We start from the raw sequence: 27,357 nt of genomic DNA, 5'->3' as shown, positions 1-27,357 counted from the left end.
AGACATTTTTTGTTTTCTCGATATATCTCGTAAACTAAACAAAATATTAAAAAATGTTTTATACAAAAGTTTTACAATAAAAGTACTTCTATTTAACTACAGTAATTAAATTAAAAAAAAATTTTTTTAAACAATTGTTTTTTAATTAAAAAAAAATTTTTGTTTCAAAATTTTATTAAAGTAATTAGATAGAGATATTGTTACCATAAAATTTTGTATAAAACATTTTTTGATATCTCCAATACTTTTCGAGATATATCGGAAAAAGCAAAAATCTGCTTTACGCTATGCACTGAAAAAAGCATGAGAGAATGCGATAGCACCGCGACGGAGAGCGTTAAAAAGTATTTTAAAGAAATTTTTTATTAAGGTTTATTTATGATATTGAATATAATATAAGATACTAAAAATATAATAAAATAAAGTAATATAAAATAATAATATTTTGTATAATATAATAATATGTAATAATATAATATAATAATGTCGCACGTGAATGCATGCTGATGTGAGTGAGAGAGAAAGAGTAAATAATATTAATATAATATAATAATATAATAATATAATATAATATAAAATATTTATATCCAAACTTCTTTGTCCGGATCCATTAAAGAAGATTTCTGGGACATTCCTAAAAGCCTATTAAAGAAGCTTAAAAAACTTCGATTTCTACTCCTACCAAATTGTCAAGTAAAAAAAAGAAACGATCTTCGATCTAGATCAAAATTAATATAATCTATGATCTAGATCAAATGTATGAAAAATGATCTGTGATCTGATCTAGATTTAATATTTTGATAAATATCTTGATCTGATCTAGATTATTTATTTAATGATCTATTACAACACTGGAAATAAGTAATGCGATATTTTTCATTGCGCATTACTTTTGAAATAAGTAATGCGAGTTTTTTTATTACGCATTATTGTTTTAATAATTAATGAGTAAAGAAATAATTACTTATTAAAAAATTAATAAGTAATGCATTATTTTTTAATTTGCATTTTCATTACCCTGATTTAAAGTATATTGTTGTTCAATGTATAATGCCACACTAAAATATGTTAATTTTGTATCTAGACATGGATATATCTCTATAACATCCACATACATGGATTTATCAATATAAGAAAAAGATTTTGGACGCGATACTTTTGCAAGATCGACAGAGAGCGAAATAATGCCTTAATTGACAAATCATATGGGCGATTTGGATTGGGCGTCGACTCTCTGGCATGTCACCGCTAATGGATCCGGACCAAGAAGTCTGGATATAAATATTTTACATTATATTATATTATTATATTACTATATTATATTAATATTATTTACTCTTTCTTTCTCACTCACATCAGCATGCATTCACGTGCGACATTATTATATTATATTATTACATATTATTATATTATACAAAATATTATTATTTTATATTACTTTATTTTATTATATTTTTAGTATCTTATATTATATTCAATATCATAAATAAACCTTAATAAAAAATTTCTTTAAAATACTTTTTAACGCTCTCCGTCGCGGTGCTATCGCATTCTCTCATGCTTTTTTCAGTGCATAGCAGATTTTTGCTTTTTCCGATATATCTCGAAAAGTATTGGAGATATCAAAAAAAGTTTTATACAAAAGTTTTATGGTAACAATATCTCTATTTAACTACATTAATAAAATTTTGAAAAAAATTTTTTTTTCAAAAATTAAAAAACAATTGTTAAAAAAATTTTTTTTTTAATTTAATTACTGTAGTTAGATAGAAGTACTTTTATTGTAAAACTTTTGTATAAAACATTTTTTAATATTTTGTTTAGTTTACGAGATATATCGAGAAAACGAAAAATGTCTCAATCTTTGAAGGGTGGTTTCACCTCTTTAAACCGTTTATGGGCAGCTACGATAAATTTCTAAATTCATTATTACCCTAATATTAACTAAATTCATATTTACCCCCTCTACATTTATGCCAAGTTTCATTAAAATCAGAATTTTCGAGTTTGCGAGGTTCCCTTGTAAGTTACAATAATTCGTACAAATGGTATGTTGAGCGACACAGGTACGTCGCTGTATGACACGCAAGTAAGCCCGTGACATATAAGTAATGTCGAGCGACATACGTTCGCCGCTGTACGCTATTCGATTGAGCCCACTCGTTATCTTTACATCGGTATTTATATACACCGATTTGTGGCGTATAACCGGGGAGAGTACTTTCGCGGTCACTGGCCTTCGGTCAGTGCTCTTGCTTAACCAACAATTGCTAGCTATGCAGATTCCATCCCAAAATGAGAGATTTTGGGTGTTGTTTATTAAGCAACCAAGTGTATTGCCCGGTGCGACACCCAGTATGTAGGCCGGGCGATACTCACGCGCGAGGTGTCACTTGACACCTTTTATCGCTTGCGACATTTCTTGTGTGAGTGCATCACACTCACAACAGTATACAAGTTTACGTATCATAAAGATGTTCCATATCAATACTAATTGTTGTAAGAACTTCGATTCATCAATTCTACCGCCATGTCAATCGGAACTACATTAACATTTACTTAAAACAGCTTGTATAACAAACATTTGGATATGTTGAGGCTCCCTCAAACGCGCGCGAGTTTGTGGGAAGGAGAACGCTCAGCAAGATGGGCGGCGCAATGGAACGCGCAAGAGCAAGTGAGATGGAAAAATTTTCCGCCAAACGTAACAATTAGTTTTAATACAAATGCTTAATAAAATGTTTTACAATGTTATACATATATCCAAACAGGAGTTTATTATTTTATTTCTTCTATTTAGATGTAAAATAATGCGATTGTTTACAGAATCATATACTACAGGAGCACGGACTGGATGCGCGACCATACGATTGTTCCAAGTGCACTCTCAAGTTCTTCTTTAGCGCCGAGTTAGACCACCATGTATTGACCTTTCATCGTCTGGGGGAAAGAGTTCATTCTTCATCGATCAAAAATGATCATGAGACGAAAAACGAGTCCGAAAAGCGTAATTGTGGTATAACGGTAAAAAAGGAAGTAATGCAACAAAATAGTAAAGAAGAGGAAGAAGAAGAGGAAGTAAACGTGGACGATCAGGTAGGGCAGAGACAACACGACAAGGTTGTACAAGAAGAGCAAAAACTAAAGACGGAAATAGACAGCGAGACGGTATCCGGCAGAACGGAATCGTGACTTTCCACAATCAGCATTACGTTTTGTTCCATTCTAGGATTAATTAATTGTTAAAAATTTTTAATTCAATTATTAATTTACTACCATGAAATTAATTAGCAAACATTTTAAGACAAGTAAGTCTTTTACACTGAGAAAAAAATGTTAACTTAATTAAATTTTTATCTTGATTAAATTTTTCCAAATTTTAAGTTATTTAAGTTAAAAATATAAATATTTTACATAATTAAAAAAATTTAATAAACATAATTAACATAATTAACATAGTTATAAAAATTTAATTTAAGATGAAAAATTTAATCAAGTTAGCAACCTTTTCTTAGCGTAAACATTGATTTACGGATAGAGTTAATAAAGTTCGATACAGTATTTACTAGGAGTATTAATTATCGACAAAACTTGTTCTTGTAATAATTCCAGATGGTTAATTTTTTACATATGGATAATAAACTTCAATGTAAGATTATATGACGTAAGACCTTTAAATTATTATATCAATTTCAAGATTAGATATCGAATATGTTTTTTAAAAATATAGGTCTATCTGTTAAGTTTGAGATAATACTACTGGTATTAATTTTATGTTGTTTCGACCAAGCTATTTACTCTTGTAGTTATTATTATAGTTATTATTGTAGCTATTATTGTAGTTATTATTGTGGTAATACAACATGTAAATTTTAATCGTTTTTCTCTTCTGAATGCTTCGATTAACGTTAGACACGTCTGACTGCTCTAACAAAACTCGACCGATTGCTAAAATTAAAGCAATCATGTCTTAAATGCATATTTGTATACTCCAAAATATGTAAGTATGTATATACGCGCGCGCGCGTGCGTGTGTGTGTGTTTGTGTGTATAAACGCTAAATGTTGTTAAATTTACATTATACACATTATCATAATTACAAAAACTTAAAGAAAAGAAAGAAAATCCAACCACTAGGAATTATAACCAAATTGGAATGCACGCAAGATTGTCATTGCCATTTAGACAAGTAATTTGTTCTTTATAGCTGCTCTGGACTATACTAGTGATGGATAAGTAAGACAAGTCCATTTTTTCTCAATCTAACTTATTGCACTAGTTCAGTAATGCAATTCAGTGCAGCTATAAAGAACAGACCAAAAGACAACACAAAGGAGGCAGGTCCTATTCTCTCACTTTATACGCAGATCCAGAACTAAAGAGAGAAGGGAAATGGAAGCAATTTTCTTGGCTCTCCGGGTAAATTTTTATTCTATTTGTATTTCTAAAACTCTAAACATATTTAAAATAATAGCAGCAGTCATTTGGTTGCAAGATGTCAACAGAACTGAAAATGACAACTGAGTACAGCTTTTCAGAAATCAAATCCTCAAGTTAGCTATCTAAGATTGACTGTATTCATAAATATATTTTGTAAACATAATAACTAAATAGCGCGTAGAAATTCAGACAAAGATAAATTTTTCGGGAAGCCTGACAATAATACCTTTTGAAAAAGAATTGAATCAATCGATGACAACCGCGATGATCGCTCTCAAGTTTTTTTCTGATTTTTGTGTGTATGCTACAAAAAGATGCCACTTCGTCATTTCTTTCTAACCGGATTACGTGACCTAAAAACAATATTGTGCGTATTCTAGATTGGTTATAGTTCAATGGATTAAACATGTGCCAAATCTCATTATATTGTTGCACAAAATCAATTTTTATTTAATGATTTTATAAATATAAAACATTTCAATTTACATTCAAATTTCTTTCATTTATCATCTATTCTCAAAAATTTTATACAAAAATTATGATAACACAGGCACACAAAAAAAGTGGTTATTCTGGCGGACCAGACTAGTCAATCCTTATGTATTTTGAACCGCTAAATTCAAATCTAAGGTCAGAATTGCAAAGTTAGGTCACATTTCCTAACCTTAAAATTTTTTTAAATGTTGGCCCAACGGACCAGACTAGTCTATCCTTATGTATTTTGACCCGATAAATTCAAATTCAAGGTCAGATTTGCTGAATTGGCTCAGTTTTTTCTAACCTCAGGAACAAATTCTTTTTAAATGTTGGCACGGCAGACCAGACTAGTCTATCTTTATGTATTTTGACCCGCTGAATTCAAATTCAAGATCAAAATTGCTGAATTGGCTCATTTTTTCCTAATCTTAAAAAAATACCTTGTAAAAGCAGTTTGAGTCACAAATGCATAATCCAGAGCGTGTAAGCTTGCATAACCACATTACCCGGAGAAAATTCAATAGGTATGACAAGTCTGAGCTTCTGTGAATAAATAACGTAAAAAATTTATTCCCTTTTTTTATTATATGTAACTCTTTTATTCTCGAAGATTTGGATAAATGAACAAACTGAAACCAGGATGTTACAAGTCTGAGTGGAGACTATTCATTGATTCTTATAAGAGAAGCTTGAAAGCAGTGTTGCTGCATAATACTAATGTATATGCCTCCATTCCTGTAGAGCACTCGGTAATAATAAAAGAAGAGTACAAAAACCTAAAAACAGTTCTTGAAAAAATTAAATACACACAACATAGATGGCAAATTTATGGGGATCTGAAAATTTTCACCATATTATTGGGTCAACACTCAGGTTACACAAAAAATCCGTGTCTTCTATGTGAATGGGATAATAGAGATCGAACAAACCATAAGAAAAGAATAGCCGACAAGGACATCTTTGCAACCTGGGTCTAAAAACATCATAAATGAACCGTTAGTTGCGCCTTCAAAAGTTCTTCTTTATATCAAATTAGGACTCATAAAACAATGGGTGAAAGTTCTAAATGAAAAAGGTGAATGCTACCATTATTTACAAGGAAAATTTTCCGACATCTCTGATGCAAAACTGCGGGAAGGAATTTTCGATGGACCTCAAATACGTACAATGTTGAGTGTTATAACAAACCTTCTATTTAATTAAAACTCGAGCAATCTCTTGAAAGCAATTACACGTACAGTCTATCGTTTTTCTTCGTCTTGCTGCTTTCTTTACGTTCACCAAATGTGACAGCGACGTCCCGATTAGAGGGGGGGGGGGATGACTGATGTCAGCAGGACGAGTGACCATCCGCGATTCTCACGTGGGGGCCCCGTTCGTCTGCCCGAAGGCGAATCCGTCGTCTATCGACGACCACTTTACGTCCGAAAACAGTCGTCTTTTGTAGACGACGCGTATGTCGCTCGCACGCGACGCATTTGTCAGCCGTAAGTCGTACCTTGCAGCAAAGGTGTCCCATACGGTGAAACTCAGTGCCCGAAGGCGTCAGCCCGAAGGCAAAACCTCTTTTTTGTTCAAACCCCCTCACGGGCGGTGACCGCCTCGCGGAAAACTATATACCACACACACACTGCCACGCAGTCGAGAAACGTCTTTGAATCGAACCCCTTTGTCCGAAGGGTAAACCCGCAACGCGTCCGTACAGTACCGCGTCGCGATTAAAACTAAACTGCGTGCTCGAAAAATCGCGTCAAAAACGTCGCAACTGACGTCAGCCAATCCGCAAGAAGCGACGCTTCTCACCCCCTCCCGCCGTCTCACTACCCGTCCTCTTCGTCTAAGACAAAGGTTGGTGACAGCCGATCACCGCTCTTTCTCGAATCTCTATTTCCCTAGCCTATTTCCTGAACATTGAGAGACGACAGTTTTGTCACCAAAATGAATGAAGACGAAAGAGCAGCATGGCTGAGTTTCAAAGGTCACAGAAAATTTTCTAGGAAACCACAAAAGTCAAGATTACAAAGAAATGGAGGCGGAAATGATGGAGAACTATAGAAAACTAGGTTGTTTAATAAATTTTCAGTTGCATTTCTTGGATTCTCATATCGACTTCCCGAAAAATCTAGGTGATTATAGTGAAGAATAATTTCATCAGGACATCAAGGAGATGTAGCATTAATATTAAGGCAAGTAGAATGTAATGGCTGATTTCTGCTGGACGCTCAAACAAAATGTCTCTGTGAAAGGGAACCCATACAGCACTGAAAGATTACAAAAACATTGCACAAACATTACATTGAAATATTGTAATATTGCATGGACGTTGCAAAATGTTTCTGCAATGTTACTGCAAGCTTGTGGCAACGAGCTGAAATGTCCGCTGTATCGTCGAAAACTCTCCTCTCGGAGAGTTCCCGTGGTTTCGAATGGAAGGGTAGGTCTTTAAAAATAAGGTAGTTTTTAAAGTCAAGAAACTAAGTCTTTATTTGGCTCTCTGGGGAAAAACCTTGCGGCATAAAAACCTCAGATGACGAATCGTGTATTAAGAGTTTACAATATTAATGGAACAAAAATATGACACAATCGAGAATTTTACATAAACGAGTAAATTGTTCGCTTAGGACAATCGTATATTCGAGTCGTTTACGAGTGGATTTCGGGGTATACGAATACGTGTAATCGCTTAACCTTTCGCTTCGCGTGAATACGAATATGCAGGAAAAACCCTACGTGTGGGCCGAAGCCCCGTATAATACACCTTGCTCGCGTCTCGAATTAATGTGATCGAAACTTTTGATGAAACAACGCGTGAGAAAGTTATTGAAATCCGAGTTGGTGATTTATCAATGTGATCGAATGAATTCACTACCCGCACTATGAGGTTCGAGATACGTTCGCGTTTGCATCTACTGAAAAAGTGAAGTGGCATGAGCTAGCGGTCTCCTATTTATCCTAATCGGCGATGCTCTCGGCCCGCCAATCAATCGTCGCAATTTTCCGAAAATTCTCGGGACTGATCGAAGATCACGGCCGGTCTTCGACCGTCTGCTAGGCGCTGATACGCGCCGGCTGCGCCAACAAGAAAATCTCAGACGCTCGGTGTCTCGTCACCAAATTTCAAATGATAGACAACGCTTCTGTTCCGGCGATACATTGATAATTCGCGGAACATCCATTTTGAGAAATATTACAATGTAAGACTACTGCAATGTTACAGTACAATGTACTTGATGCATTGAAACGCATTGCTATAAAAATACATAACACTTCAAATTTAGTAGATAAACTTTGAGATTATATAAAGACAAGAGAGATATAAAGAAATTCATTGCAATTTGTGTAACTTTATAATCTCTTTGCATTCAAAATTCGGATAAAAAATTGTGAATTTACACAACTGCAATGAATTTTTCTTTTATTTCTATTGAAAATATATTCTTAATTCTACTATATATATATATATATATATATATATATATATATATAGTAGAATTAAGAATATATTTTCAATAGAAATAAAAGAAAAATTCATTGCAGTTGTGTAAATTCACAATTTTTTATCCGAATTTTGAATGCAAAGAAAATATATATATATATATTATAATAATAATAATAATAATAATAATGGTGACGGGAGCGGTTCTCCTGCGAAGCCCACTTTGGCACTCAGACCGAGTCCATTGTGCCTCTATATATATATATATATATATATATATATATATATATATATAGAGGCACAATGGACTCGGTCTGAGTGTCAAAGTGGGCTTCGCAGGAGAACCGCCCCCGTCACCATTATTATTATTATTTTATATATATATATATATATATATATATATATATATATTCTTAAAGTTTACCTATTAAAATCCATATATTAGAAGCATAGTAGAAAATTGGAAAATTATTAATGCATTTTATATAGGAATAAAAACTTACACAATATTCTATTATCTAAGTAGCATTATTTTAGTTATTGTCGAAAGCAATAATATTAATAAATACATATATATAAATTTCTTAGCATTAATATTTATAGTTGATTAATTGCATTTTTTGAGATTTATAATAGAACAGTAAATTGAACAATTTTTCAAATAAAAAAATTAAATTATGTATGATAATTGTTCAGTTTACTGTTCTATTATAAATCTCAAAAAGATTATAATCTTTGGTATAAATATTGCATACAAATCCAAATATTTAAATCTCACAAAACTATTAAAAAATGTCACAAATGTCTTCTTACACAAACTTGCACGTATATTGGAACACTTGATGCATATATATTAATATGTATATTTTCGGAATTTTATAATATGTCTGCAACATTACTGGAACATTTCGGTGTAATGTTGATATTGCATGTTTGTGAAACGTCTCTGGAATATTACATTGCAACTCGTAATATTGTAATATTGCAGCAATGTTGCTGAAAGCTTCTGTGCTGTATGGGAAGAAAGCCATTACACAGAATCTTTGAGAATAAGAGTTAGATATAATAGAAAAAGAGAATAAATTTTCTACGCTATTCATTCACAGAAGCTTAGACTTCTCATATGTATTAAATTTTCCTCAGGTAATGTGGTTACGCATGCCTGCACGCTCCAGATTATACATTTGTGACCCAAACTGCTTTTACAAGGTTTTTTTTTTTGAGGTTAGGAAAAAATGAGCCAATTCAACAATTCTGACCTTGAATTTTAATTCAGCAGGTCAAAATACATAAAAATAGACTAGTCTAATCCGCCGGACCAACAATTTAAAAAAAAATTTTCTTAAGGTTAGGAAAAATAAGCCAATTCAGCCATTTTGATCTTGAATTTGGATTCAGTGGGTCAAAATACATAAGAATAGACTAGTCTAGTCCGCCGGACCAAGCACTTTTTTTGTGTGCCTTATAATTAGAGCTAATAAAAAAGAGATAAAATTATCTTTTACATGGGATATTCTTAAAATTTTAAGATTGTTTTCATATTCAAACTAGAGCAGACTAAACTGAATCAAAAAGTTCTCTACCATTTTTTCAATAATTAATAAGATATTATTTAAAGTGGCAATGTTCACCTTTGCGTACCTGACGACGGTGTCTCTCTGAGTAGTCTCTATTTTGCCGCGAGCTTGCATTTGGCAATAAACAGGGCAAATTTGGCTATTTTTATAAATTAATATCTAAACTATTGCGAAAATATAAAATGGTAAAAAAATTTTCGATTTAGTTTAGTCTGTTCTATCCAAATATTGAAAGAGTCCCAAAATTTTAGGGACATTCTCGGTATATTGGATATACTCTGTATGTTAAATTATTTATTTTTGTAATTTTAATATTATGTTTGTGATATTGTAAATGTTTAGTATTGTTTTGTCGATTTCTAAGACTAGAGGCACATAGACAAACTTAAGCAGTAAGATATAAACGGTAAGAAAATCAATATTTTATTTGCTTTTGTTTATGTTACTGCTGAACTGATGAAAATTACCAATATTACATTTCAGTTAACCTTTTGAAAACGGGGGAGGGGGTTGTTGAAAAAATGAATTATTAAAAAGCTAGTGTTTAAGGATAATTTTAAATCGTCGAATACGAATATGTCCTTAGCATTTCAAAATTCTGCAATCCAAGATGGCAGATTTAATATGGCCACCGTAGAAGTAGTCTAAAATATAAATATAATTCAGTTTCCATATTACATTAGTTTTTTTGATGATGTTTTCTTTGCAGCTCAACAATACCACACAAACTTTTATTGCTGACAGATTGGAATAAGAATATTCATAATATATTTACATCCTATTGACATAGTATGCAACAAAAAATATCTACTAAATTTTAAATTTTTGACTTTAGAATTGGAAAGAGCACCATCTAAAACTCTTATATACCAAGTTTAAAAATAAGTTTATAGTTTCTAAATTATAAGCAAAAAAATTGTATACATGCTTCTAGGCGTCAATAGATTAAATATCTGCAAATCGGCTTTACAGAATTAAAAATCTTTTTACACGTCTAAAGTATGTATAGTAAAGAAGTCAATAAAAAAGAAAGAAATTTAAATATTATATTTTGTATGATCTTGATATTGCACTTTTTACCTAAAGCTATCGACTCATGAAAATATTGGCTTGATATAAAGATTATACCCCTTACAGGTATCAAATCGTTTCTATTAATCAGACTAGATCACAGAACAATTTCGCATAATGTAAATGATGATTGAAAGTCTAATAAGAAAGAGGACTCATTTGAATTAATTTTATGCAATTATACCCAGCTAGTAAAATGACGCAAACTTTGCGCGAAGTTTGCCGCAAACTCGAGCAAACCTTTGCAACAAAATTACGACAAGTCCGCATTAAGCTTAGGTTTTGCTGGCAAGGCTTGTTGTAAATAGTATGACGCATATTTTATGCAAATAACAGAGTAAAATTTGCTAGTAAAGCATAACAACAAATTTGCACCAAGAACAAGGCAAACCTTGCTGTACGTAGCATGACAGCAAATTTGTGGCAAAAACAAGGGAAACCTTGCCATGCACAAAATGATAGCAAATTTGTGGCAAGGACGGGACAAATCTTGTTGAAATTAAGATCAATAAAAATTAAATATTGGACTGATTAGTCCAATATCATATGTGAATGGTGCAATCGTACTTAGTTCTTTGTTCTTGACGAGCCTCTTTTATTAATCCAGTAGGTAAATCTTTTTCACGAGAAATGCGCCATCTTGAGATAGATAGTAAAGTCACCCAGAAATAAAGTTTAAAACCCGATATTCCAACCCTGTCATAAAATGTGTGTCATACTATTTGCGACAAGCTTTGCCAGCAAAAACTAAGCTGTTTACGGACACACCTTGTCGCAATTTTGTTGCAAAAGTGTGCTCGGCAAGTTTTATTTTGTTCTTGCTACTAATTTGCCGTTATTCTATGCTTAACAAAATGTCCTGTTCCTGCCATAAATTTATTGTCATGTCGTGTAACAAGGTTTGCTCTGTTATTTGCTTAAATTTTGCATTTTATCGTGTCGGAGCAAATCTTGTAATTTCTCTACGTAATATTTATGTACAAGTCTTTCTCTATTATTTGCAGCATCGTGTGACGAAAACTTTTACCGTAAATTTGCTCGAAACTTTTAGAAGACAAAGCAACAGACAATTACTTGTCATAAATTGTCATAAAATTGTTGTCAAAATTGAAACAAACCTTGCTATAAAGCTTTCATGATATGTGATTTTAACAGGCCTGGCTAGCTGGGTACATATTGTAGATACGTATTGTATATGCACGATGGTAAACAGAGCACTATATATAATCGAAACCTCGTTTTTGTTGGGAGTAGGATATCAATTAACGCGAACTCCTTCTATATACTATAAACTGGTTATATATTTTAAGTATACAAAATCTTGAGCTCTGAATAAAAACGGTTACAAGACATGTTATTGTCCGAAGGATCGAGACGAAAGAGAAATGTGCTCCCTGTGTGCGTTATCGCATGCGTGCGGCTCTTTCCTTCTTGCCTCTTGCAGCTCCCCCTTATACTATCGGTATTACACATAGTATCGGTATTACAGTCATCGACGCATGGGCATCACTCTCAATCCCCCCTTTGGACATGCATCGATCTCTCTCTTAATCTGAAATCGAAAAACTATTAATACAAAATAAATGCTTATCTTGTGGTAAACTTTTAGTTAGGACATCAGCTTCCATATGTTCGGTGTGAACATGTCGTACTTCTAGTCTCTTATCTTTGATTTCATCCCGGATAAAATAGTAGATTCTATTTATATGCTTCGTTCTGTTGGTGACATTATTTTTATGAATCCAATCTATGGCCACCTTACTATCCGTATACATGATGACTGGAGCATCATGACCTTCTGTAATATTCAAGCTGTTTAACAGATTACGTAACCAATGATTTCTCGTGCTCCTTCACACATGGCTATAAGTTCCGCTTCACATGTTGACATTGCTACTAGATTTTGTTTCCGACTTTTCCAAATTGTTGCTTATTTTCACAACGTATCCGCTATATGATTTTGCGTCCGCCGTGCTATTCCAACTGGCATCTGTGCTGGTTTGAAATTCTAATCCTTCTCTTCCGAATTTTAAAGAATATTTCTTGGCTCCTTTCACGTATCGGTAAACTTATTTCACTGCCTCCAAGTGTATTTTCCTAGGGTCTCTACAATACTGTGAAAGATACGATACCGCAAACAAAATGTCTGGCTTTGTACTGACTGCGAGATACATAATGCTCCCGATGAACTCTTGGTAATTCGTTCTATTAACTGGTGGAGAGTCTTCATATTCATCGAGATTCTGCTGACACAGGCGTCTTTGTTATATTGCAGTTTTCCAATCCATACTTTTTCAGTATTTTATTAGGCCTCTTGAGATAAATATATTCCATTCGTTGTTTCTTTTATTTCTATGTTGAAAAATTTCAAATCTCGTATTTCTTCTATCTCAAATCTTCTTTCAAATTTTGACATTGTTTCGTTAATAATGACTTCATTCGTTCCTATTACAATGCAATTTTCCATGTAAATGCCAATTATCAATATTTGCTTACTCTTTTCTAGTCTGTATACACATGGATCTTCTGGTACGTTTGTTAATCCAACGTTTTTCAATGCCTCATCAAACTCTTGATTCCAATGCCGTCCAGATTGTGGTAGTCCATATTTTTCTCTATTTTACATACAGTCTTCTCTGTTATAAATCCTTCCGGTTGCTCCATATAAACTGGTTTATCTAAATGTCCATACAAATAGGCCGTCTTAACATCATACTGCTTGATATGCAATTTCTTGGTACTTGCGATAGCCATCAAAGCTCGAAATGATTCCATTTTGATCACCGGTGAGAATGATTCCATTAAATCCGTTCCTTCTCTTTGTGTAATCCTATGGCAACTAATCTGGCTTTGTATTTCTCTGTATTATTATTTGTCGTATCCTTTAAGTTGTAAATCCATTTACTTTTAATTGTTTTTATATTTTTAGGCCTTGGTACGACTTTCCACATTTTATGACGTTCCATCGCTTGTATTTCTTTCTCCATAGCCTTACGCCATTCCTTGATTTCTGTAGAATTTACTGCTTCCGAGTATGTCGTATGTATTAAAACGTGCTTCGCTGCATTAGCTTGATGTTTCTTCTTTTCTATTCTTTCGGATCTTCTTACTTCTTGTTCTCGTAATTTTTCTTCTCTCTGTTGTAACTCTACTTTCCGTATATTTTCTACCTCTTCGTTAGTTATGCCTGGCTTTCTTTCTCTTCTTGCGGATCTTCGTTCTTCTTGTCTTTCCTCTTGAATTTCTCTCTCTTCTCTCTTCTATCTGTCTTGCATTGTCTATTTCTTCCTCTTGATCTTCATCCTCGCTCTCTTGTCCGCTGTCTGCATAATTTTCTCCGTCTGTGATTTCTTCATTCTCTTCTTATTTTGTTTTATAAAATAAGACGATGTCATCCTCTTCATCTTGGCGCTTATTATCTGTGGGCGTGTTGTTCGCTTGCAGTTAAGTTGTGCGCAGAGGAATATGGTGGGTGAAAAGAAGTACGCTGGTTTCCCTTAAATAAATAGTTTATTCCTTTATGTACATTTTACAGAGTCTTATGTTTGCATTTTTATTGGTTGGCCCTGACAAGGGCCGTTTGTGTATATGGGATCTCAAGCCTGCCGCGGCCTCCAAGCTAACGGCGGGTGAGCCTTCGTCACCCGTACTCCACTCAAGTTATTGTTTTCGTCCAGGGATAGCGTGGACGTTATTTGCGGAACCTGGTTGTCTGCGGCTTTCCTTTTCTTAGAAGAGCATCTTTCCTTCCGCTTGGCGGCGCGTTTCTCCCTGCGAGGGCGTCCTGCCGGCTCGTCGCGGGGTCGACTGCCTCCCGTTGGCTTCCTGGTCTGTTCAGTGCTGCTGCCTTCGTGCTGAGTACCGTGGTCCCTGATTGCCGGTAGGGCGATGGTCTGTGTTGCCCGGTTCTCCCAGGTCGTGTCCTCCTTCGTCTGGGTACCTCTAGTGGTGGTCTCCCTCGCCAGGCTCTTCAATAGGTCTGGTAACAGGTACCGGGGCGAGGTGTAGCGCCAAATCCGCGAATCGTCGGCGGCCAATAGTACCCTTGGAGGTCTGATCCTTCTCAGTGGTAAGATTACCGCGGTTGCGGGGTTCTACGGCTGCTCCTTGGTGGCCAGCGTGCTTGCTAGTATTATATACGAGAGACGGCTACTGTCTTCGTATGAGAAAAAGAGGACTCGAGTGCGAGTACGCAAAGAGTGGTTCATCCGTCTTCTCGTGCTCCTTATAAGGCCTCGAAGTCATCATCTTATTCCTGAGATAAGATGGCCTCTGGTGGCGTCCGCGCGCACTTCTCTTTCCTTACAGTCAAAATTCTTACAGTGTTCGGCGGTTTGCGCTGTTGCTAGGCGCTCGCTTTTCTTACTGTGTCAGCCGGGTTGCGCAGCTGTTAGGCATTTTGGTTTTTCTTATAGAGTCGCCCGGGTTGCGCGGCTGTTAGGCGCTTGGTGTGGTGACTAACGGTTTGTGTCGCCACATTATCTAATAGATTAGATCCTTTTATGCTCAAATTTTGCGGTCTGTACTGCATTTATTTTTCGACTTTCTGTATCGTATACTCTGTATTCTCTTGTTTCCTGTGAATATCCAATGAAGATTCCCTTTTTGGTTCTGGGCTGGAGTTTATTTCTATGCACTTTAGGTATATAATAGTACGCTAGGCATCCGAATATTTTTAAGTATGATACTGTGAGTTTTCTGTTTGTCTACATTTCTAGAGGAGTTCTATTGTTTCCCCCCTTCGCTAGTGAAATATTCTTCAATGTATGTTGCAGTCGGAACTGCCTCTGCCCAAAACGTCATAGATAACCGGGCATCTATTAGTAATGTTTTAGCTTTATTTAATAATATTCGGTTCAATCTCTCAACGACTCCATTGCTCTATGGATTATAAGCAACAGTCCTTTCGTGTTTTATGCCTTTGCGTTTAAGATAATTTTCAAATTCTCTATTTGTAAATTCCGTGCCGTTATCATTTCTTACCTTCTTTAGTTTCCTGTCAAGCTCATTCTCGTATCTATGTACATACTTGATACTCATAAACATCTTATCCTGCATAAAGTAAACACAAGTGTATCGACTGTAATCATCCACGATCAACAGTATGTATCTGTTACCTCCTACAGATTTGGTGGGTAAAGGTTCGCATACATCAATATGCACGAGATCTAAGGGTGCTTTGGAAACTTGTTTGTTTAATTGTTTATAAGGGCGTTGCTGAATTTTTCCCATAACGCATGCTTTACATACCTTAAAGGGTTACACCTACCTAGCGGGAAAAAAATTAGATTTTTTTTTTATTACACTTTCTTGAAGTTTCAAGTTTCGAGAATATATCCTGAAAGTTTTATGTTGATATCTAAAAAAATGCCGGAATTACAGAGAGTTGAGTAAAACAAGATCGAGCGTTCGAGTGCTCGAATTGGAGCAATATCAACATAAATCGCCACTGGACGATGATGTGATTAAAGCCATTCGTCCAATATTTGAAAACAACTTTCTAGTGATAATTTACTGGAGAAATGCGTCGGTGGATTTACGCAAAACGTTAACGAAAGTTTGAACAATCTGATTTGGCGCATAGCGCCAAAAGTGCAGCACAGCGGTGCACACGTTGTGCAAATTGCTGCCAATATTGCTGCATACACATTTAATGAAGATGCTGCCGCATATTTATTAATAATAATAAAAGAATTGTGCTGCATATTGCGAAAATCAAGACCGAGCGCGCATCGATGTGGCCGAAGTACGAGCGCAGAAGGTGACGCGCGAAGAAAGGATTGCTCGCCGTCAACAGAAGTCTTCACAGAGCGCTGCTATTATTGATGTGGAAGGAATCTCATATGGCCCCAGAATTGCCGACTAGAGGTAAAGTGCAAAATTCGGCTATTAACAATAGTAGAACTAAACTTAAAACTTTAAACACGTTTTTCTCAAAACATAGTTTTCAAAGTCGGTGACCACCAGATCTCAAAAACTAATCGATGGATCGTTTTTAAATTTTTACACAATACTCTCAGAAACATTCTTTTGTCGGTGACGATCTAGTTTTTTTTTATCGATCTTCATTAAAAATTAAAAAAATGAAAAGGACAAAAATTTTTCGTTTTTTTTTAAATTTTAACTTCAACTCATCGCCATTTTGTAACAAACGATAAAATCGACAATCGGCGATCGTCACCGACAAACCACTACTGTTAACTTAAAAACACCATTTTGTTTTTTTGTTTCAGATGGATCGTTTAGACGGGACAGTGGTCACCGCAAAATGCGTTTTTCCAAACCTCAATGTGTGTCAGCGGCCATATTTCTGCTTTCCGTCGCCATTGTTTAATAAAAAATTTTTTTATATTGTCGAAACATAAGTCAATAATCACCCAAAATTTTATTTAATTTCCACTATCCGTTTAGGAGGAATAAAATATCAAAGTTAGGCCTGTTTTTCGACCGTCTAGGTTGGTGTAACCCCTTAAGCTTTTCCTTAGTATAATTGAGATCTCTTACAACATTCTCACGCTGCATTGTATCTAAGTATTCTTCACAAATGTGTCCGAGCCTCTTGTGCCATAACAACTTGTCATCACGACCATGTCGAACATCTTCATTTAATCGTTGATTCCTTTTTTCTCCAATTATGTTCCGACAGTTTTCATCTCGAGGTGTTGTGTGTACGATGTACATTCCATCCTGTTCTGTGGCTTCTCTTATTATTTCACTTGTCTGCGTAAGAATTCTCGCTCCGTGGGAGCTGAAAACTATTTTATTTCCACATTTTACCAATTGACTCACAGACAGTAAATTCACACGTAATGACGGTACATATAAGACATCACTAATACAATTGTTTTTGTTACCTTCTTTAATCAATGTTGTTACCTTCGCATTTCCTCTAGCCTTCGTTTGTATTGACCTTTCGTCCTCCGCCAAATGTATTTTAGTGTAATAAGGTTCTGCATCTGACATTATTTCTTTATACGGAGTTATGTGAAAGGTAGATCCTGAGTCTAATGTCCATACGTACTTTTCACCTGCTTCAGCGTCGTGCTTGTACACACAATAGGAATATTCTTTCTTGTCCCTTACCGCTGTATTTGCTACGTGTCTACGCGTCCCATTTCTTCCTCCACTGCTCGATGATTTACCTTTTTGATTTCTTCCTTTGGTGTTATCTCTGGTTCTATCTTGTCTATAATAACATTACTTTGCTATATGATTAGTTTTGCCACATACGAAACAACCATTATTATTTTTCTTTCTATTAGCTCCTGTGGTTTTGTATGCCTTCTCGTCCTTTCCATCATGATTTGCATGTTTGGTGTCTCCGCCTCTTCTGAATAGTCTTGTCTCTTCTTCGATTAGTATTTGTTTCATTTCTTATAATGTTAAGCCTTTTTAAGCACGTAATACGCTGCCTACCTTTTCTAATCTGCTCGATATGCCTCTGACTACATGATATACTATCTCTCTCATTGAAATTGCGTTGCCTAGAGAGGCACTACGTGATACAACGTTTCTTGCTCTTGTGATATACGCCTTCACCGTTTCGTTAGGTTTCATTTTAATATTCTTGAGCTCTAAACCGATATCTATACTTCTGTCTTCTATATTTCCTGCGTATCTAGCCTCTAATTGTTTCCACACAATCTTAGCATTGGTTTCACCGATAAACTGTCCAGCTTGCTCACTGGACAAGGTTAGAATTATTATGCCGAAAGCTTCGTTATTTTTAACTTCCTATGCATCTCTAATTGTGCCTGCGTAGACTGCTGGCTCTTTCTTTTTTATAACATCTTTGTAGAAGTTTTTATTTCTAAATATAGCGCCTACCTTTAGAGCCCAGACTTAATAGTTATCGGTTAATTGTTCTATTTTATTCTGTAGCATGCTTTCCGCCATTCCTTTCGGCTCGTGTGCTTTCGTCGCGTTACTCGTGATAATCCTACTTACTGTGTAACCACGCTCTGCGATCAATTGTTGGGAGTAGGATATCAATTAACGCGAACTCCTTCTATATACTATAAACTGGTTATATATTTTAAGTATACAAAATCTTGAGTTCTGAACAAAAATGGTTACAAGACATGTTATTGTCCGAAGGATCGAGACGAAAGAGAAATGTGCTCCCTGTGTGCGTTATCGCATGCGTGCGGCTCCTTCCTTCTTGCCTCTTGCAGCTCCCTCTTATACTATCGGTATTACACATAGTATCGGTATTACAGTCATAGATTATCGACGCATGGACATCGCTCTCAGTTTCCATGTAGAAAATCCTCCTTTTAGGCCACATTTACTAATCAGCGTTACGCTTTCCCTGTTGCTTATTTATGAGCTTATTTATGTTCTCTTGCTGAATAAAATAGGAAGCGTCCGAAATGGCTACGCGTAAATTTGACGACGTTCGAAATGGCCACGTTCAAAACGGCCACGTTCGAAATAGCCACATTCGGAATGGCCACGAAAAATATTGCACGGAGTTTAATTTGCCCACGTTCAAAACGGCCACGTCCATATTTCCCGTTATATTTCCCGTGGCCATTTGGAACGCGGCCATTTTGAACGTGGCTGTTTCGAACGTGGGCAAATATCCAGTCAATAAAATATAATGATTCTACATTATCAACCTTTAATTATCATTTCAGTATCCTTTTAAATTTTCGCTAATTAACTGATTCATTTACTAACTGCTTACATATCTTTGTTAGGTTTATGTGCCACTAGCATAATTGCGTTCAATAGGTAAAACAACTGAGTAATAATCAATTACAATTAATCCTAAAAGGCAAATGTGATGTGCTTTATGACCCCAAACAAAATTCAAATTACGCTTCTGAAGTAACTAAATGGCGTTTCGGAACCGGATTCATACCATAATTTAATTTAACTTTTTGGCAGTTTATTTGCATTAACCAGAGCGTGCAGTGTCTCGTACGTAAAAAGCAGTATGAAACAAATTTAGCGTGGAATACAACATCGTCCTTTTTACTTTTTAGGCTGTAAGGTTAGTAAATTTCGTTTTTTTATATAAAAATGAGTAAAATGAAGAGGTTTACTCGGTAGAAACTCAGTAAAAAGATTTTATTTGTACGATCTCAATCTAATTTTATTCCAATTTAGAAAATAAGATGTCTTCACGCTATTAAACGCGTCATACTCCTCTTGTGCAAAGTATCTTTTTCCATTTGTTTCCTCTTTATTATGATCTGTTTAGCATTTGTAAATGCAGAAAGCTTATTAAAATACGATTTAAATATGAACTTCATTACTTTATTTAATTGGTTTTTCCATTTATCACTTTTTAAAAATTTGCAACATTTATCTCTATAAATAAATATATTTTTTAAAAACGTTAAAATGCTTAGAGGACTCGGAATTTTTTGTTGCAAAATTTTATAGGATTTTATAGGAATTGGCTCAAACTTTGGATAAAGATAACTGGACGCATGCCGATTAAAAGTTGTAATTGCCAAATCAATCGTATGAGTCATTTTCGACGCCCCGGCGCTTGAAAATGAAAGTAAACGTGTCATGTATTTCGCATAATGTATACATACTTGCGCGCGCGCGCGCGCGTGCGTGTGTATATGTGTGTGCGTGTGTGCGTTGCATGTGTTGTGCGCGCGCGCGCGTGTGCGTGGTGTGTAACGGCAAAAATAATTACATCTTTTTTAATTGCTTGGTTGAGAAACCAAGTCTAGTTATCATAATTTCTCATTTCAAGCATATTACATATGTGTATCGTTAGAAACAAACCCCGTCGTGTACTTTTCGGAGTTCCCCATCATCACTGAAGTTCCGAACTTGGCGCGTTAGAATTTTTATAGTGGTCCTTCACCAGTAGTCTTATGCACCACTCTCCCTCTTATCTCCCAATCAACCACCCTTACTGGGTGATTGATTGGGAGATAAGAGGGAAAGTGGTGCATAAGACTACTTAGAAACTGGATTTATTTAATTCTTCCCTTATAAATCAATCACTTTTACTATTCTGTCTTCATTTTGTGTGTCTAATATAATATTTAAAAGCATTGTTGATGGATACTTGATATTTGATATTTGGCGTATTCAAAATACCACACCACGGCTATTACGTGAAAGCTATTGGTGAAGGACCATTATAAAAATCCTAACGCACCAACACAACGGGGTTTGTTTCTAAATATGCAATATGCTTGAAAAGAAAGATTATGATAGCAAAACTGGTTTCTCAACCAAGCAACCAAAAAATATGTAATTATTTTTGACGTTACGCGCGCACACACACACACACACCACACACACACGCGCGCGCGCGTATATGTGTATTATGCGAAATACATGCCATGTTTATTTTTATTTTCAAGCGCCGATGCGTCGAAAATAACTCATACGATTAATTTGGAAATTACAACTTTTAATCGGCATGCCTTCAGCTATCTTTTGCCAAAGTTTGAGTCAATTCCTATAAAATCCGTTTTTCCCTACAAAAGTGCTAGGTCCTTTTTAACTCAGTTTTATTTTTTGGTAAAAAAGACATTTTCTCAGATTTTTCATGTTACTTTTAAGTAAATTTTTCAATACTTTTTTGACAAAAACACTATATTCATGTATATCATTGTTTTCTTTATAAAAAAACGAAGAAATAAATTACTTAATTACACAGTGTTCGAGACTATAACAGTTACTTTCGAATCTTAATTTCCTTTTTATTCGCTCTGTTTTATCCGCGAGTAGTGAGAGCGCCTGACAGCCATCGAACTCCTTGTAGTTCATTTCTTCGATGCACCTAGTCGCGCGGCGCTGTCACTAGCTCCTCACGCGCGCGATTTTCGTTTGCTCGCATCGTAGGTAACTATGCATCGTGGTAACTATGCAAATAAACAAGCCCAAAAAAGGGCACGTCCAAATCCATGCCCAAATAAGTCTCGAGATCTGTTCCCTACCGCCCCTTTTCTCGCCTCCGATCGTAATTGTTTTACGATGCAAAATTTGTCAGTCTCTCGCAGCCCGGCACCGACTTAAGATCGTCCCGCAGATCTCCCGCATCATCCGCCGATCCTAGCTGCGGGGATTCACTTCCATTTCATAATTCGGCGACCATGTCAATTAATTTTTACCTTCGAGTATTCGTGTGAATGTGTAAGTGCGTTACGTTAATGCGCGGGTGACTGTATCTTTCCCGCGAACGTCCTCTGCCTCGCGCATAAGATCTCCGTCGGATCGCGCACAAGATTTGCGGACTCGCGAGAGCCTCGATCTCGAGGCTCTGCAAGATTTCCGCGTCGATTAGGCAGCGTAATATCAGGGCGTATCAAGATATCCGAAACCTTGTAAAAGATACAGTTCGCCCCTCGCTCCGAACGTTCGTTTGTGAATAAATAATTAAGTGTGAGTGACACCAACGCCTCCTTTTTATTCCTACCACCTCCCGTGAACCTCCCGCATTCCTCATTACTCGCTTCGCGTCTCTATCGGGACGGATCCCGGCATTCTCTCCGTGCGATCGCGTTTACCCTACGCACGCGCAAACACACAGGCACACAAAAAAGTTGTGTCTGGCAAATTAGACCATGATATCTTTATGTTTTTGGGGTCACTGAATCCGAATCCGAAGCCCGTTTTGGCCTTTCCGAACCTATCCAGAGTTCTTCACTAACCTTAAAAAATAATCGCTAAAATGATACTTTCGGACTAAACTATAATCTTGACGATTGGAATTATTAGGAAGAAAAGGTATTCTTACATTTTTGGGTTGCTGAATATAATTTTTACATTAGATTTACCCTATGAGGTTCGACATATAACAGAAAACAGCTATCATGTTTACAAAATGTAAACCAAGACAATAGACTCCCAAACGTACGTTATCACAGAAAAAAATAAATCTGATTTATAATCTTTTTATGCTGTCTTGATTTAGGTCTTAAATAGATCTCCTACCCCCTTCACTTATTCCCCTGGGTTATGTGCAAGATAGCACAAAAATATCCTTAGGACATTGTTAAGACATCCAGGATATTTATCCGGATATCATATGCTTTTCAAATCCTTGGATATCCTGCAGACATCTTAAAGACTAGTAGACGAGAGCCATGTATAGTCGTCTGGTAATCCAAGGGATATTATTTGGATCATCCTACTCTCTAAATTTCTTGGAGTGAAATGTCACTCCAAAAGAGTGAATTTTCACTCCAAGCAATAGTGAAAATACTACCACTCTACATGGAGTGACATCTCACTTTTTATAAGAGTGAATTTTTCACTCCGTAAGAGTGAACTTTTCAATCCAATTAGAGTGTATGTATTGCTCGATTGGGGTGAGCATTTCACTTTTCATAGAGTGAATTTGCTTACTGAATTAAAATGAATAAACCGTAATCATATATAATCTAAATACATTTTGCAAATGTATTATGTGGCGCCTGTGGCGGTCCTTTACCACATCGGGCTTTGCTAGCGCCAGTTAGTGCCGCCAACTCTCTTGCAGAAAAGGAAGTTATTTTTGATTCGCGTTGCGGATGGTCTTTATCTAGCGCGTCGGCTGCATTTCACTTCCGAGAGAGTTAACCCATCCGAGAAAATTAAAGTGATCCTTTAATTACACAACCACACAAAAAAGAAAAAGTGGTCTGGCCTGTATACCAGACCTATGTATTCCTATGAATTTTAGCCTGTTGAATTCAAATCTGATGTCAGAATAGGTAGATTGGTTTGCTATTTTGAGGAAATCTCAAAAAAGCTCGAAAATCCATAAAACAAACACTTTCGCTGATGTTTTTCTCGAAACAGCAAACCAATCTATCAATTCTGAAATCAGATTTGGATTCAGCAGTCTAAAATCCATAAGAATACGTGGGTATAAAGGCCAGACCACTTTTTCTTTTTTGTGTAGCTGTGTTATGAGTGAAATATTTACCTCAAGAAAACATCCTCTCCAAAATAAAAAGTGAAAATGTTCACTTCTTGATAAAGAATGAAGAAATTCACTCTATGAGAGTAAAAAATAACTCCAATTTGAATGATTCGGTCACCCCATATTTCAAGTGAGATTTTCACTCAAAAAAATTCAGAGAATGTCAACTTCCTGATGTCTTAAAAATGTGCCTCTTGTAAAAAGAAACGCGTTCTGAATATAATGTGTCCTGAGGATCATTCTAGGACATCTTATCCAGATATAGCATAAAAGTATAAATACGGTATTATCATAACTTTATCACTATCAAGAGGCACGGTAGTGTCTTGCACCAAGTGTACGCGTACGAGACACTGCCGTGCCTCTTCTACGCGAGACGCCATTTGCAAGAATCTGTACTTATCGGATTCTCAATAACGGCTGAATCGATTGATTTCTAATTGATAGTCTAGTAGAATTAGCTTCAAAAAAGGTCGTTTTAAAAAAAAATTGGTAACTCAGGTTTGATTGCACGTAAAGCACATTTAATATGCGTAGATTAAGATAGATATTTTTGGTACTCGCAAAAAGCTGGGGGTTATTGTAAAATTACAGATTGAAGTTATGAAAAAGCAGTATTTTGTTTGCGCCTCTAAACTAAAAACAGAACTGAAAAAAACGAAATTCAAACGGCAAAAAAGTTGTAAGTATTAAGTAGACCTACAATAATAAATTTGGTTTATTAAAATCGGTTGATTAGTTTGGTTGTAAAATATAAAAAGCCATAAAAAATGGCCGTTTCTTAAATTGTTAATAACTTTCTTAAAAATTAACTTAAGCATTTGAAATTGTAGGAAAATATAACTTTTATGACAATAAAAAAGTGTTCCAAATTTCATAAAAAATTAACCCTTTGCCTACACACATTATTTTTCTCCCGATTCCTACACACACGGATTACGCTAACCCCAAAATTTTGTAGACTTATATCTTTAAATGTATTTAATTAATTTTAACTTCTTTTTTTTTTTTAATCGAAAGGAAAAAATCTCAGAATTATGATGGTCTTGGCTAAAAAATCGAAGATATTAAAAGAAAAGTGATTTTTTTTAAAGAATGAGAAAGAAACGAAAAATTTTTGTAAAAATTCGCTTTTTTTCAAACGCCCGTATCCTTTCTAAAAAAAGGCATGTTAAATCGATACTCGCATCTCTCGAAGTCTTCTCGAAAGTCTCGAATTATTGTTGACTCTTTTCCGCGATGATCTGATTGGTTCTCTCGCTTAGCTCACTTCGTGCTGCGAGAGTTGTCAGCGCGGGGATCATATGTTATGTACATGTAACGTGTGTGCCGCGCTAGGTTATTATATACTTTTTCCAAAAGTAAGTAATCTTTTACTACTATAATAATAATCTGATTATTAAAGAAGTTGTGACGAAAGATTATTGATGGAAGATTGATGAGAACTTGGTCTGTCATGGAAAACGTGTCATCATCGAAAATAATTCCAAGATAGCCTTAGCTTTAGAAATTATTCTTTTTAATTACAGTTTATGTAGACTGCTATTTACGAAGGATGGTTCTGAAAAGTTTGCTATTTAAATTATACAAAAGAATAATTTTAGCACGGAGAATGGGAATGTTTTTAATAATCCAGCAAATGTCAAAAACAAAGTTGAAATATTAAGGAAGCTGAGTTCATGAGAAGCATGTAAGTTCAGGCAAGCATTGCGGTGTCTCTCTATTGTCGCTGTAGTTTGAATGTCAATGGAGTTTTGTATTTTTTTAGTTTTGTATTTTTGTTTTAGCCCTGTATGATTTATTTGGTTGACATATATGACATGACTGAAGCCTGAACATTATTTTCGAATTAATGGAAGGTGGTGAGCTCTTTGATAATAGAATAAAAAGCAGAGGTAAACTGTCTGAACCATGTGCAAAAATGATACTGACTCCCCAAAAAAGCGGTACTCTAAAAATGTGGAAAAAATTTTGCATATTTCAAATGATTATAACTTCCGCAATGTTCGTCTGAACGTACATGCCTCAGTTTCTTTAATATTTCAACTTTGTTCTTGACATTCGCTGGATTATTGAAAACATTCCCCTTCTCTGTGCAAGTAAAATACATAAACTGTAATATAAAAGAATAATTTTTAAGGTTAAGGCTATCTTGGAATTATTTTCGATGATGACATGTTTTCCGTGACCGACCAAGTTCTCATCAACAAATCTTCCATCAATAATCTTCCATCATAACTTCTTCAATAATCAAATAATTATTATAGTAATAAAGGATTATTTACCTTTGAAAAATCTCGTTAAATGTCACTATCTTCTAATAAACTTTTTAAACACATTTTATAACTTATTATGTCATTTTATGTCTTATTTATAAGCATTATTTGAAAATTATTATCAACGTGCTATATCTCATACATAAATGGCCATATATCCCACCCTTTTTTGATATATAGTAAAATGTAAGGATTTTTTAAAGTTTTTTTTTCAAGTATTAGAAAATAAATATCTCATATTTCTATTTTTTTGTAGTGGTAGATAGTATGAAGTTTTTATTGGTATAGTTAATTTCCCTTAAATAGTAAATAATACTTGATAAATTAAATTTTTGTTAGGTGCGGCGTATATACCGGAGTTATCCTAAAATAATATATAATAATAATAATATAATTATTATATATTATAATTATTAATAATATATATATAATATTAATAAAATATATTTATTATTATTTTTATTTAATGAAAAAATATAAATATAAGGCAATTTTAATTTTAATGTTAATATTAAATTATTTAATTGACTTTTAATTAATAATTAATTAATATATACAGAAAATAGAAATAAAAAATGTACATAATATTAATGAGTCAGGTGTAGAAAATCAATATATCGTTTGGTATTGGTTGTAATTAACATTGACTTCAAACTGGTAGATATATTGATTTTCTTATAGCTGTTTCAAAATCAATTAATACAGCTGACGTATGGACGTAAAACCATATTCACTGCAAAAAATGTAATGTATCCAATAAAATATTATGTAGTTGAGGACTGCCTACTTAATACAATACTATATGTTATTGCAGTATCAACATTGTACTTGCGTTAACAGTAAATATTGTATTGAGTATTTTATGTAATTGGCAGCCCACAATTACATATGTTATTGATTTTTTTTCTGTGTATTTTTTTTATGTGTGCGTGCGCGCACGCGGGCGCGCGTGTGTGTGTAAAATTATGTAAATTTATAAATAATTATTGCACATAATATTATATGAAAACATGTTTTTATATAATACACACATGTATGTATGTATGTATTTATTTACAAAAAGTTAAATAATTAAGTAAATAATAATTTTTAATAAAATATGTTTTTATATAATATTATGTAGTTATGTATAAAATTACACTTACACGTTTTTTATTTAAAATTGCAGAAGGATAGATGATAAAGGATAGA

General features: G+C 34.7%; 1 protein-coding gene and 1 long non-coding RNA gene across 4 annotated transcripts in view; both read left to right on the top strand.

Moving 5' to 3' along the window:
- Positions 1–4,925, top strand: part of LOC105830877 (zinc finger protein 423 homolog) — a 368,687-nt gene extending 363,762 nt beyond the window's left edge. For all 3 annotated transcript variants that reach the window (XM_036292275.1, XM_036292277.1, XM_036292278.1), the window contains one exon: positions 2,827–4,925. In XM_036292275.1, the coding sequence (XP_036148168.1) occupies positions 2,827–3,192 (366 nt within the window). In that variant the 3' untranslated portion in view covers positions 3,193–4,925. The remainder of the gene's footprint in view (positions 1–2,826) is intronic.
- Positions 4,926–24,710: 19,785 nt separating this feature from the next.
- LOC118647357 lies at positions 24,711–26,228 on the top strand. Its single transcript, XR_004964649.1, has 2 exons — positions 24,711–25,580; positions 25,678–26,228. It is a non-coding gene; the product is annotated as an uncharacterized LOC118647357 (long non-coding RNA).
- The last annotated feature ends 1,129 nt before the right edge of the window (positions 26,229–27,357 follow it).

This window comes from Monomorium pharaonis, chromosome 9 (genome assembly GCF_013373865.1).
Source record: "Monomorium pharaonis isolate MP-MQ-018 chromosome 9, ASM1337386v2, whole genome shotgun sequence".
Classification (NCBI taxonomy): Eukaryota; Metazoa; Arthropoda; class Insecta; order Hymenoptera; family Formicidae; genus Monomorium; species Monomorium pharaonis.
Note: the sequence above shows the minus strand (reverse complement) of the source record. Positions and strands in the feature narration are given on the sequence as shown.